The sequence below is a fragment of the Globicephala melas genome, chromosome 11 (assembly GCF_963455315.2).
Source record: "Globicephala melas chromosome 11, mGloMel1.2, whole genome shotgun sequence".
Taxonomy (NCBI): domain Eukaryota; kingdom Metazoa; phylum Chordata; class Mammalia; order Artiodactyla; family Delphinidae; genus Globicephala; species Globicephala melas.
The window spans coordinates 8,235,576-8,248,353 of NC_083324.2; the positions used below are offsets into that span (position 1 = coordinate 8,235,576).

The 12,778-nt window shown below is 47.2% G+C and overlaps 1 protein-coding gene across 1 annotated transcript in view; it reads right to left on the reverse strand.

Moving 5' to 3' along the window:
- Positions 1-6,089: 6,089 nt before the first annotated feature.
- The window catches only part of LMCD1 (LIM and cysteine rich domains 1), a 57,903-nt gene continuing 51,214 nt past the window's right edge, over positions 6,090-12,778 (reverse strand). The window contains exons 5-6 of the mRNA XM_030840928.2: positions 8,394-8,609; positions 6,090-6,752 (exon numbers count right to left, since the gene is read on the reverse strand). Of these exons, the coding sequence (XP_030696788.1) occupies positions 6,594-6,752; positions 8,394-8,609 (375 nt within the window). The 3' untranslated portion in view covers positions 6,090-6,593. The remainder of the gene's footprint in view (positions 6,753-8,393; positions 8,610-12,778) is intronic.

Below are 12,778 nucleotides of genomic sequence, written 5' to 3' on the forward strand. Positions count from 1 at the left end.
TGAGGAGCACGGGCTCTAGGTGCGTGGGCTTCAATAGTTGTGGCACATGGGCTCAGTAGTTGTGGCTCGCGGGCTCTAGAGTGCAGGCTCAGTAGTTGCGGTGCACGGGCTTAGCTGCTCCATGGCATGTGGGATCTTCCCGGACCAGGGCTCAAACCTGTGTCCCCTGCAATGGCAGGTGGATTCTTAACCACTGCACCACCAGGGAAGCCCCAAGGGGTGACTGTCTTTTCAAATCCCTTCTCCTCCCCTCAGGGCTTGGCTGGTTGGCACGTGATCAAGGCACTGCCAGTCAGGGTACCCCGGCTGTCTGGGCACAATCATTGGTCGAGGGATAGGCACATGACCCATGTTGGGCCAATCAAAGTCGTTCCCAGAAAGCCCCAGAAAGAGACACTCCCCTTTCATTGGGCTCACTGGCTCCGAGGGTGAATGTGACCTTTATTGGGTTCTGGGGGCCGCCATCTGCTACCATCTGGGCTGGTCTGCCTGAGGACGAAGCTGACATGGAGGAAAACAGAGGCGAGAGATGGAGAAAGGAAGCATATTCTCAACGAGAACGTAGATTCTAGAATGTGGATTCCCTCCAGGTTCTTCTTTTCATTGTTGTTGTTTAAACTGGTTTGCATTGGACTTCCTTCCCTTGCAACAAGAGAGGCCTGGATAATATTTCTTCTGTCTGCAAGTCCAAATCCTTTCTGCTGTTTAAGAACCAAAGTTGTGGGACTTCCCTGGTGGTCCAGTGGTTGAGACTTCACCTTCCAATGCAGGGGGTGTGGGTTCGGGGAGCTAAGAACCCACATGCCTCGTGGCCAAAAAGCCAAAACATAAAACAGAAGCAACATTGTAACAAATTCAATAACGACTTTAAAAATGGTTCACAAAAAAAAAATCTTAAAAAAAAGCACCAAAGTTGTCCCAAACTCAGACCAAAGAAACACGATATCTGATGCGTGCGGATTCCATTATCATAGGACCGAGGGAATTGGTCCAGGAGATCATTTTGCTTCAAACAAGTAGCATCTGAATGAACACAGATCATGGTTGAGAAGGAGCAAACACACTTCTTCCTTCAACATCGTCATCTCCAGGCTCAGCTCGTCAAAGGCATGGGTGGTCTGCACACATGCCGTGGCACCCTCTCCGCTTCCATGGAACTGTCTCATATGTGAAGCCAAACTTTTGGAGCCAAAGTCTCATAACCCAGTGAGTCAAGCCCTCATGTCACTATCGCCTGTGCCCTCCCCAGACAGATTTGTTGAAACATCCAGATGAAGCAGAGGGTGTAATGGCTTCAGAAATGTTTAATTCACTCGAGCTAAAATGTGAAACATCTTGGGTATTAGTCCCATCGTTTCTGGCTACAATGAATAAAACCTCACTAAAGGGAAACTATATGGTGAAGAAACGTATTACACAAGTAATAAATGTATAACGCAGCATAAAGAAGAAGGAAATTGTCTCAAGTAACAAGAAAGCCAGAACTAAGTTCACTGGCTTGAGGATATAACCAAGGATCTAGACACTGTTTGAGTCTCAGCTCCATCACTCTCAGCTTATTAGCTTGGTTCACTTGTGTCTTCAAGGTTCTAAGACGTTCCAGCCTGACAGCACCCAGCTTAAGAAGACGAGACTCCTTGAGAAATGGCTGAATCCAAAACTGGGGCAGGAGAAGTATAAGATGAACTGAGAGTTCCTTGTGGTGTCACAATGTAAAATTATGTTCAAAGGATGGTGGGGACCTGTTAAAAGGACATAGCAGCCAGCTTGTAAAAGCTTGTCATTGGCCTAATTTGGGACAGTTTGAACATCAAAATAAATAATGGTAATAATAGATTATAAACAATTTAATAAAATAGAAATCCATCACTCCAAGCTGATGTAAAATATGAATAAATACATAAATAGGGAGAAAACAGAGCTTTTCCTTATAGTAGAATGCTAAGTAATAAACATGGAAGGAATGATTGAATTAGAAAAAACATCAACATTTGGCAACTGTCATAGTAATAATTCAGTCAAGAAACCTCAGTGGATTCTGACAACCTATGGGTGGAATTTTGATGAGGAACCAGGATGTTAACATAGTCTCAAAGCACCTTCCCACAAAATGCTCATTAAACACCAAGGGAAAAGGAGTCACTTGACAACGGAAAAATTCAGTATCATCAAGTGTTGAAAATTAATAGCAACACTAATGGAACAAATAAAAATCTTGTATTATCCGATAGCATCACTTGCATGGCCTTCCTGCCAAAAAAGCATAACCTGCATCTGATTATGAGGATATCAGACACAGCCAATTTGAGGGACATTCCACTTACTATGTGGCTTTTAATCTTTTAAGATGTTGAGATCATAACTGTCAAGGAAGGAACTAGAAACACTTCCCAATTGAAGAAAACTAAAGAGACAAGTTAACTAAACGCAGCGCATAATCCTGGAGTGGATCTTTTTTTTTTTTTTATAAAAGACCTTATTGGGACAACTGGTGAAATTATTATAAAAGACCTTATTGGGACAACTGGTGAAATTATTATAAAAGACCTTATTGGGACAACTGGTGAAATTATTATAAAAGACCTTATTGGGACAACTGGTGACGGGGATCTGAGGATCAGACTGGTAGAATGTTAGTCCCTGATTTTGATGGTGGTTTCATGGTTAGGTAGGAGAATGTCCTTGTTTGTAGGAATCACACACTGAAATATTGATGGGGTGATGGGGCATAGTGTCAGCAACACCCTCAAATGGTTCAAGAAGACAAGTTCTTTGTTGTGGCTTTTTTTCTAAGTTTGAAATAATATCAAAAGAAAAAGAAAGTAGGGCTGTTCCCTCCAGAGCAGCTCTTTTCATCAAGGAAGAGAATATTTCTAAGCAGCTCCCCAAAGGTGAAGCCCCGTTGGCCAGCCTTGAGTCACACGCTGTTTCCCCAGCTGCAGAAGAAGCTGGGAAAGTGAGTTTGTATCGCGGGAAGTGGGCTCTCCCCACAAAGAAGGAAATGGGGCGGAGGATGGCCGCACATAGGCAGCCAACGGCGTCTGCCTCATTCTGAAGTTTTCATAGTTGATTTAGGCCCTTTTGGAATCCAGTGCCATGAGCAACAGTGAATCCTCGAAGGGCCCCCGGCTGTTTATTCTATGATTTTGTTGCTAGGCATTATTCTAAGGATTGGAGACTAAAGATGAGAGTATTTTCTCAAGAAGTGCATGGGGGAGCCTTTCTCAAACTAATACTTATAGCACAGTAGAATCAGTGCCGTTATCGCCGTAAGCCTGGGGTATTTTGAGAGCACAGATGAAGGGCAAGGGCCCCTATGATACCCTTGTAGGGAGGGTGAGGCTGGAGAAGGGGAGTGGTGAGAATGGCAGCTGTGCTTCCTGCTGACATGGGGGATAAACCATGCGAGAATTAACGCCATTACACTGTAGAGCATATGTCTTTCCAGTTTTGGTGCGGCGTCCCGCTCAGTTATGGCAGCCCCATGGAAGAGGCAGTAATAGGGCACCGTGTGGGGAACTCCAGGCAAAGGGAACAGCCGGGGCGGCGGGCAGAGGTGGGGAAGGCTGGGTCCCATAGAGGAGCCTGCGTGCTATGCATTTGGCTTCTGGAAAGGGAGCAGTAAGCAAGGTGGGTTGGGGCCGGGAAAATTAAGAAACTTGATTGCAAACCTAAGAAGCTTTGACTTTCTCCCATGTGCGAACAGGGAGCCCCTGTTCTGTAGAGGAGAGTGCACGGCGAGGATGTGTTTCTGAAGGGTCCACCTGAGTAGTGTGTGGACAGGGTGAGTTCGTGGCAGGGAGACTCACCAGGAGATCGTTGTCAGTCTGGGCCGAAAATGTTCAAGGTGAAATACAACGTTGGGGATGGAAGGAAGAGGTGATGGGAGAGAAGACTGCACTGAGTGACCATCAGAGGGGAAGGGGGGTGTCAGAGAGGATTCGGTGTTCCAAGTGCAAGGTTGGTGTCATTAGTAGACACCAGGAAGGCAGGAGCACGTTCTGGGTGGCATCCACTGGGGTCTGTGGGGGACATTACTCCTGTCCACAGTGGTGTGGACAGAGGCACCAGGACAAAATCGATCAGGCATCACGCTGGGGTTTCAACAGAGGAGAGATCATGTATCCCGTAATCTCTCTGTCCCGCCATTACCAACCCCTGCTGAAAACTCTCGGAAGGCTCCCCGTTGCTCGTAGGACAGAAGCAGGTCTTTTCTGTTGCCCACAAAGCTGGAGACCCTCTTGTACCTCAGCATCCATCCTCCGTCTGTGGACCTGCCACACCCATCTTCCTTCAGTCCCATTCATGGTCACCACTGTATCTCCAACAGCAATAAGTAGATATTGAATAAACTGGTGCTGCTTCAGCCACAGGGTCTTTGCACATGCCATCCATGCATCCATCTTTAACCATCTTCCTTTCCCTCTTTGGCTACTCGGCGTCTACTGCCCTTTAGATCTCAGTTCAAGTGTCACTTTCCCAGGAGCACCTTTCCTGACATCCCTGATTAGGTCCAATCTCTTTCATTTGCTTTATAGAGACCCGATTCCCCACCCCGACCCCACCTTCATACCATCCATAGAAGCGGTAATTTTACATCAACTTGTGGGAAAATTTGCCCGAGGCCCATCTCCTGCACAGACTGTAAAGTCCAGGGGCACTGTTCTTTCTGTGAGCACTGTACCCCCTGTACTCAGCATGCGCATTGGAATTCTGTAGTGCTCAGTGAATACTTGTGAATGAGTGCATGAGGGAATGAACAGGTGCCTGTTCCATTGGCGCTTCAGGGAGGGCTGCTGAGAAGCAGGTTATGTTTCAGAAGCTCCTTCTAGGACAGGTAGCATTTCTGTAGAAGGAATGGGTCTTCAAGGACCCAGCACAGACCAGGGCAGTGGTGGCAGGGGAGAGAGTCTTGATCAAAAGGAGTTTCTGAATGTTTACGTGAAACAGGGAAGTCGAAATCTAGAGAAAGAAAGGGTTTTAAGACCAGAAGGACAGCTAAGCCAAGTGTTGGAAGGACTCACATGTCAGGATGAGGACTTGGTTGTTAAGTTGAGGGGCAACAGGGATCCTGGAAGGATGGGTCCGAAAGCTCCTCTTTGAGAAGGTGGACATGGCAGAGAAACACGGGGGCTGGAGAGATGAGCTGGAAGCAGAAAAACACCTGCGAAGGATAGGGCAATGGCTTTCGTCCAGCTTGCAAACCACATGAATGGAGGTATTGTAGACGAGTTATTGCGAGCAAAATGTGGGTGGTGAAATGAAAGAAACTGGGAAATAGATGGGCAGTTTAATAAAGAGAGGCCAGGACTTCCCTGGCGGTCCAGCGGTTAAGACTCCGCACTTCCAATGCAGAGGACGTGGGTTTGATCCCTGGTCGGGGAACTCATGGCGTGACTAAAAAAAAAAAAAAAGGAAAGAGAGGCCGTGGTGATGAGACTGTGAGCTCCTAAGCCTCAGGTCTTTTTCACCTTTATATCCACAGTAGAAAAAGAAAGGTCTTTTTTTCTGAAATTGTGGGGAGGAAACGAATTTGGAGACTGTAAGTGCACAGAGAGGCCATAAAAGAGAGACAGCCTCACCCGAAGAGCTATTCTGTTCGGCTCATTCAGTGTTCCGTTGGCCACGTTTAAAAAAGGGAGCGATTTCTCTTAAAAGCCATATTTCTTCAGGTTGGCCTGCACTGGCCACCGTGTCCCATGTGGCGCCCATTGGTTGAGCTTAGGTGGCCCTGTTTGGTTGCTTTGAGTCCCCTGCCTGGTCTTCCACCCAAAGGGGCTCACTCGTCACCTGCCGGGACTTGGAGAACACCTGAGTTTCTGCTCCCTGGTTTTCAAGAGGCTGCTCTTAGGTGTCCCATGAAACACGACACGCTCGTTTCCATCAGTGCTCTGGGGGTACCCAGAACTGGGGGGATGGGAGTTCTGCCCCGAGACCCTTCAGTCCCCAAAGGAGTCTGATGAGACACAGTTGATGAAGAGGCACACCTGCATTTCCAGTGCCTTCCGCTAGCACCGGCACTCAGGATCTTGGCGCAAAACGGATGCCGTGAAATGACTGCCAGGTGTAAATAATGAGATCAGGGCATGTGCGAACTTCGTAAAACTTTTATTGATATATTTATCATGCCAAAATTTTTTTATTTAAGATTCAAATTCCATTTGAAAGGGAGGCAACAAACGAGCATTGGGATCCCAGGCTGCTCCTGGAGGAGCCCCCAGCTTCACGAGAAAGCACGCACATCCTCCAGCTGTGTGATTTGATCACTCAGAGTTGCATTCTGGGAAACTCCTCCTAGAGAGCCCGGGCAGGATGTGTTTCGTTGGTAGCTGGGAAACAACAACAGCAGCAAAAACAAAATAACTGCATCCTAAGACTTCTTAGAACATCTCCGGCTTTGAAGCTATTGACCCTCAAGGATCCCTCCCCACCCGATCTAGAATATGTGTGTGTATGTATATATCTCCACTGAAGAAAGATCACTGTTTTTGTTGCTTGCTGGCTGTCTCGCCAGACCCTTAGGATGGCCGTGGCACACGTGGCTGTGCTTCTCGGTGGGATCCTGTGGATTCCAGCCGTGGGTGCACAGCCCTTCAGGAGCGTTTGGACTTGCTGCACGCTGGGCACAGAAGCTGAGCCCTGGAGATGATGTACGCCCGGCCGCCCAGCTGCTGCTCGCAGCCCTCGCAGACAAAGTGCTCCCGGTGCCAGGCCAGGTCTTCCACGCACTGGTAGTCCTCTGAGAATATTATCTGGGGAGGGGAGCAGAAGAATCGTTCAGCTCAGGTTTTGTCCCTAGTAGACAGGGCGTGGGAGACAAGCCGTAAGATGGTGGTCCCTCGTCCCCCATGCTTGTTTTGACCTTTCAATGCCTCAGTGGAGAAATCTGACATAAATCTATGACAGTAAGTACAGTATTTGGCGAAGGTCATGGTTGCATCTTAGCTTCCGGGATCAAAAAAAAAAAAAAAATCCTCCGCTATTGACAGGTTTTATGTATCTGACATCTATGATGCTGTCTGGGCCAAATCCAAAGGCCAGTTGCTTGGGCTTGGAATAAAGGAACATCTGTACAATCTGGTGAGGAACCAGAGAGCAGAACGGCATACTGGTTAAATGTGCTTTCTGATTTTGGGGTCAAACGGACCAGGTACGTGTTTTCACTTAACTACCAGCTGCATGACTTTGGGCAAATTACTCAACCTCCCTGTGCCTCAGTTTCCACATCTGTAGGATGGGGATATACATACTACCCGTCCCATGGGGTTTTATGAGGGCCGCGTGTGTTGCTACAGATGGAGTACTCGGAATGGCAACAGAGACAAAGTCAATGCTTTCTGATTATCGCTGACCTCTCTGAGCTGCACTTTTCTCAAATGTCAAATGGAGATAATGATTCTCTGTCCCTGAAAGACTGTTGTGAGATGTAACGGCACATCACATACAACGTCTGTAGCACGTTAGGATGAGGTGTTGTTACCGCGAGCGTACTGTTGATCTCACAGAAATGAGGTGGGTGGGACCAGGCCTGCTGACAGCCCTTTTCCTTCTGTAACATCCTTGCCCACACAGGTATGAGGTAGGACGATTACAGGGTCTTAACTTCACACGGAGACCAACACGTGAAAAGTGGGAGGAGGCAGATGTTGGCTTAAAGTGAGGAAGACACTTCTAACCCTCGTATGTGCCACAGATGAAGGTAGTGAGTTTCTCGTCACCAAAGGCATGCAGGCGGTAGTTATTACTGTCATAGCCATTATTGTCACTCTTCATACACCTTAGAGTTTCTCTAGTCTAAACCCATGTTGGAGAGCTGAACCCCTTTCACAGCATCTCGTAACTGTCCGATTGTGTTATGTTACTGCTCCATGATTTTATTGTATCAGCTTGTATTACATGACCCTAAGACTCACAGCGGCTTCCACTTCTTAGTTACTCGGGCCCCATGCCAAGCATTTTCAGGCACGATCTCATTTATCCTCACAGCAATTCCATGGGATGGGCACTGTTACCCTCCCATGTAGTAAGTTATAAAACGGAAGCACAGGGGTTAGGGACACACATGCCTCACAGATGCGGAGCCCAGTTTGAATGTGGGTCATCTGCCTCCTGGCGGCAGCCCATAGTGTTCTTCTGAGCCCTTACTTAGTGCCAAGCCTTGTGCCAAGGATGAGACTTGACAGGAGCTCTGTGTCTGACCCATCCCAACAGGCCCGGGGGTGGGAACTAATTTCTGCCCCACTGTGCAGATGGGAAAACAGAGGCTGAGAGTGTGAAGGGGGATCTGAGCCTCAGTTTTCCTATCTGTGGATCACATCATCACGAAGCTACACTCCCCTGGGCCTCTGGGTCCCCTCCTGCAGTCTGGGGGTGCCCATCCCACTGGTCCTCACCTCGTCGCAGCCGGAGCACCGGGGCCGCAGGCTCTCGCAGTAATGACGACCACACCAGGGCGCCCCGTCCTTCCAGAAGTAGATGAGGTCCACCAGCGGCTCGGAGCACTTGGTGCACACGAAGCAGGCAGGATGCCACTGCTTGCTGTAGCCTGCCCTGTCCGAGTAGACCACAGGGCTGTCGGCGGGGGCCACCCCCTTGCAGAGCTCACAGACCTGGAAGGGTGGGGGAGGAGCCCCAGGACACAAGGTAGTCAGGAGTGCATCGTGACCTGGGTTCGAGTTTCAACTCCAGTCTCTTTACTTCCTGGGTGACCTTGAGCAGTTACTGTACCTCTCTGTTCCTCAGTTTTCTCATCTGCAAAGTGGGATAATAATAATACTGCCTACCTAGTAGGTAGTTGTGAGGACTCAGTAAAGTATCGGTTTGGCCATAAAGTTCATTTGGCTTTTTCTGTAAGATCTTATGGGCAAACCTGAACGAACTTTTTGGCCAACCCAGTATTTGTTTAGCACAGTCATTCTCACACTTTTTGTTCTCAAGACCCTTTAGACTCTTAAAAATTTTTGAGAAGCCCAAAGAGTTTTTGTTCATGTGGGTAATAGCTATTGATATTTACCATACAAGAAATTAGAACTGAGGAAAAAAATTAAATAACTATTAATTCATTAAAAAATAGTAAACCAACAGCATGTTAACATAAATATTTGTAATTAAAAATAACTAGATTTTCCAAAACAGAAAAATTGAGTCAGAGTGTGGCATTGGTTACATTTTTGCAAATCTCTCATGACTGGCTCAGTAGAGGATTTCTCGATTCTTATAACTGTTTTAGCTTTTTATCTTTTGCATCATGTGGTTTTCTCTGAAATAGATGAAAAAAAATCTGACCTTACACTGATTAGAAATTGAAAAAGGGAGGCAGGCATTTTAAATAGCCTTTCTAGATAAGTGTGGAGTATTTTTCTTTGCTATTCCATCAAAATTAGACAAGTGTTAGTTTCTCAAAGGTTAGTTAGTGTAGAGTATCAACCAACCTTTCATTCCGGTTACATTAAAACCCACCGGTCCACCTGGCACTTTGCATGGCTCTTTTACCTATGGAGGATTCATTTTTAATAAACTTAAAATTTTAGAACAGTTTTCGACGTACAGAAAAATTGTCGTCATAGTACAGAGAATTCTCGTATACCCCGCACCTGCTTTCCTCTGTTCTTAGCACCTTACGTTAATATGGTGTACTTGTCACAATCAGTTAACCAGTATTGATATGTTGTTATTAACCGAAGTCCAAACTTTATCCAGATGTGCTTAGATTCTACCTACTGTCCTTTTCCTCTTGTAGGACTGGATCCAGGATCCCACATTACAGGTAGCGATCATGTCTCCTTAGGCTCCTCTGGGCTGTGACAGTTTCTGAGACTTGCCTTGTTTTTCATAACCTTGGAGGAGTACCAGTCAGATATTTGGTAGACCGTCCCTCAGTTGGGATTTGCCTGATGTTATTATCATGACTGCACTGGGAGGAAGACCACAGAGCTAAACGGCCGTTCTCATCACGTCCTATCCAGACGACATCCTCCATCTGTAAAATCCAGTCGTTTTGGAGTTCTCCCCTCCTCAGAACTCTGATGACGAGGATGATGCTGGCTGGCATCTCCCTGGGGCAGTTGTGTGTCCAGCTCAGGTGTTTTCCCTCCCGACTGACACCCTTACGGAAACCCGAGAGAGTTACTTGCCCTTCTAGACTTATCTCCCTTTTAAGGAGACCTATATTTCCCCCCAGACATGGCCAAAGCCAGGTTCACAGAGATTCAGTGATTGCTGGGTAGCAATAGCTGACGAAAGGCAAAGCTGGGATTTGAACACAGGCCAAGCCTGACCCCAAAGCCAAGGTTCTTTCTGCTCCACCGTGTGGCCGTTACATCAGAGTCAGCAAACTACCTGCCTCTGCCTGTTCTTGTAGGAACCATCAGCGTCGAATGGGTTTTACATCTGAACTCTAATTTAGTGAAATGTTTTCTCCCCAAAAAGAATTCCATTCTTCTCATAGTAGACCGGGGTTTTGGACTGAATGGTGCCCCTCCCCCAGTTAACATGTTGAAGCCCTGACCCCCAATGTGACTGTATTTGGAGATGGGGCCTTTAAGGAGTTAACTGAGGTTAAATGAGGTCATTAGGGTGGGGCCCTAATCAAATAGGACTGGTGTCCTTATAAGAAGAGAGACCAGAGATGGATGGCTGTCTCTTTCTCTTTCTGGGTGTACACACAGGGGAGGCCATGTCAGGGTACAGTGAGAAGGTGGCCCTCTGCAAGCTAGAAAGAGGGGTCTCACCAGAACCCAACCCTGCCAGCACCTTGATCTTGGACTTCTAGTCTCCAGAACTGGGAAAAAAAATACATTTCTGTTGTTTAAGCCACCTGGCCTGCAATGTTCTGTTATGGCAGCCTGAGCTAGCTAATACGGCCTGTGTTGCAGAAACCTGTCTTAATTATACTACTGTATTTTGAATTTCAAAAAAATTTGTGGATATTTATTTTCTCTCTTGTTACATAAAGTACCTACGTGATATCATCAACGCCAGCTCTTGGTCCACAACACCTGAGAGATAGATCAGCTGGCCCTCTACAGAAAATATTTACTGATCCCTGGCTTGAGATGAACACTCTGTCTTACTAAGCACAAATTATATATCAGCCCAAATAGAGATATTTATTGTTTTGCTGTGTAAAGATGAAGAGGCCTATATTCAGAGCCTAAACACTTAGAATTCTTTACATACTTTAACTGCATACTTAATACACTCTTGTGTACGAAGAGGAAATAAAAATTAAAATGGTGGCAATTGGGGAAAGAAAACCAAATGACAGAATACGTCCACGTACTGAGTGTGGTCCCTAAGCACGGTCATGGCTGAGCTCGTGTTCAGGTGAGGAGTGTGTTTGGTTAACTGCTCCTGGCTGCCTGATGATGACGTGCCTTAGAACGTGCTGGATTTTTGGTTTCGGTTATGCCCACAAGAATGACGGGTGTGAGTCCTTCACCAAAGTGAACCCTGTCCTTCTGTATGTGACTGAGCCCCAGCTCACCTGGAACTCATCAGAGGGTCTGAACCAAAAATAGGTGATGGAGAATTCCCTGGTGGTCCAGTGGTTAGGACTCCACGCTTCCACACCAGGGGGCACGGGTTCGATCCCTGGTGGGGGAACCAAGATACCGCAAGCCTCACAGTGTGGCAAAAAATTAAAAACAAACAAACAAAACAAACCAAAAATAGGTGATGGATCCGCGTTCATTGACTGTCACATCTCTAGAAGTGTAAACTGTCTGGTGAGGGCTGTTTGAGAAGCAAGTGAATTTTCTGTCTGTTTGTCTTTCTAAATTTCACAGAATGAAATTTCCGGCCCCTTTCCTCCCACACAGAAGGGGCTTACTGTCCATCCACCACACCTGGTCGAGTATCACCAGGATACATCAGCGGGGCGCCTGACTCCAAGTTTCCAGATGTGCCTAACACAGAAGTGGGGAAAGGGAGGGATACAAATGCACCTGGATGTGTCTGGTGGGTACCAGCAGGCGCCCGCGACCCACAGAAGGAAATAGAGGGATGTGAGGTCAGGAAGCAGTTTGGGGGTGATCACGGGTGACTCTGAACTGTGGGTTGGGACTTCGCTTTGGAGATAGTGGGAAGCCATTGCTGGTTCTGGAGTGCTGGGGTGTGGTTTGCACTGTGAGGGGATAACTCTGGGAGCACTGTCTGAATGGGCTTTGTCAGGAGCCTCTCAGAGGAGTGTCTCTTCCCTCCTTGTCCCCCAGCATCCCTGGCTGTGCACCCTGTTACCACCAGTAGCCAGTCCTTTTTTAAGCAAACAGTGTCATTGACATTTTATGGAAACATGCTGTCAGAGTAATGAGTCCTGTCAACATGCATCAGGAAGCAATTTCTTCTTCTGGCCTCTGAGCTATTTTCCATGCCCCCTTCCCTGTGGTCTCAAAGGACAAGAGATCTGACAGTGTCTCGGCTCTGTCAGCTGGTGGCCCCTCAGCCACTAGGGGCAGCCTCACAACCAAGAGTCCGACTGCCCAGCCTGCCTGGGGTCCTGTGATCCTGGTCCTGCCCTCCTCTGCACAAACTTATTCTCCTACCATCCTTGGAAGGGAGGTTTACAGTTTCTAAATTGCAGTGGGTGGTTGAGAGGGGGGCTAGCTGTGTGACCTTGGGCAAGTTACCCAACCTCTCTGCACCTTAGTTTTTTCACCTGTCAAATAATACTCGGAACATCACAGGTCTGTTGCATGGATTAAATGAGATAATAGAATTAATGAACTTGACAAGGGTTCAGTAATAATTAGCGAAAATCTCCTGTTATCCCTACGAAGCC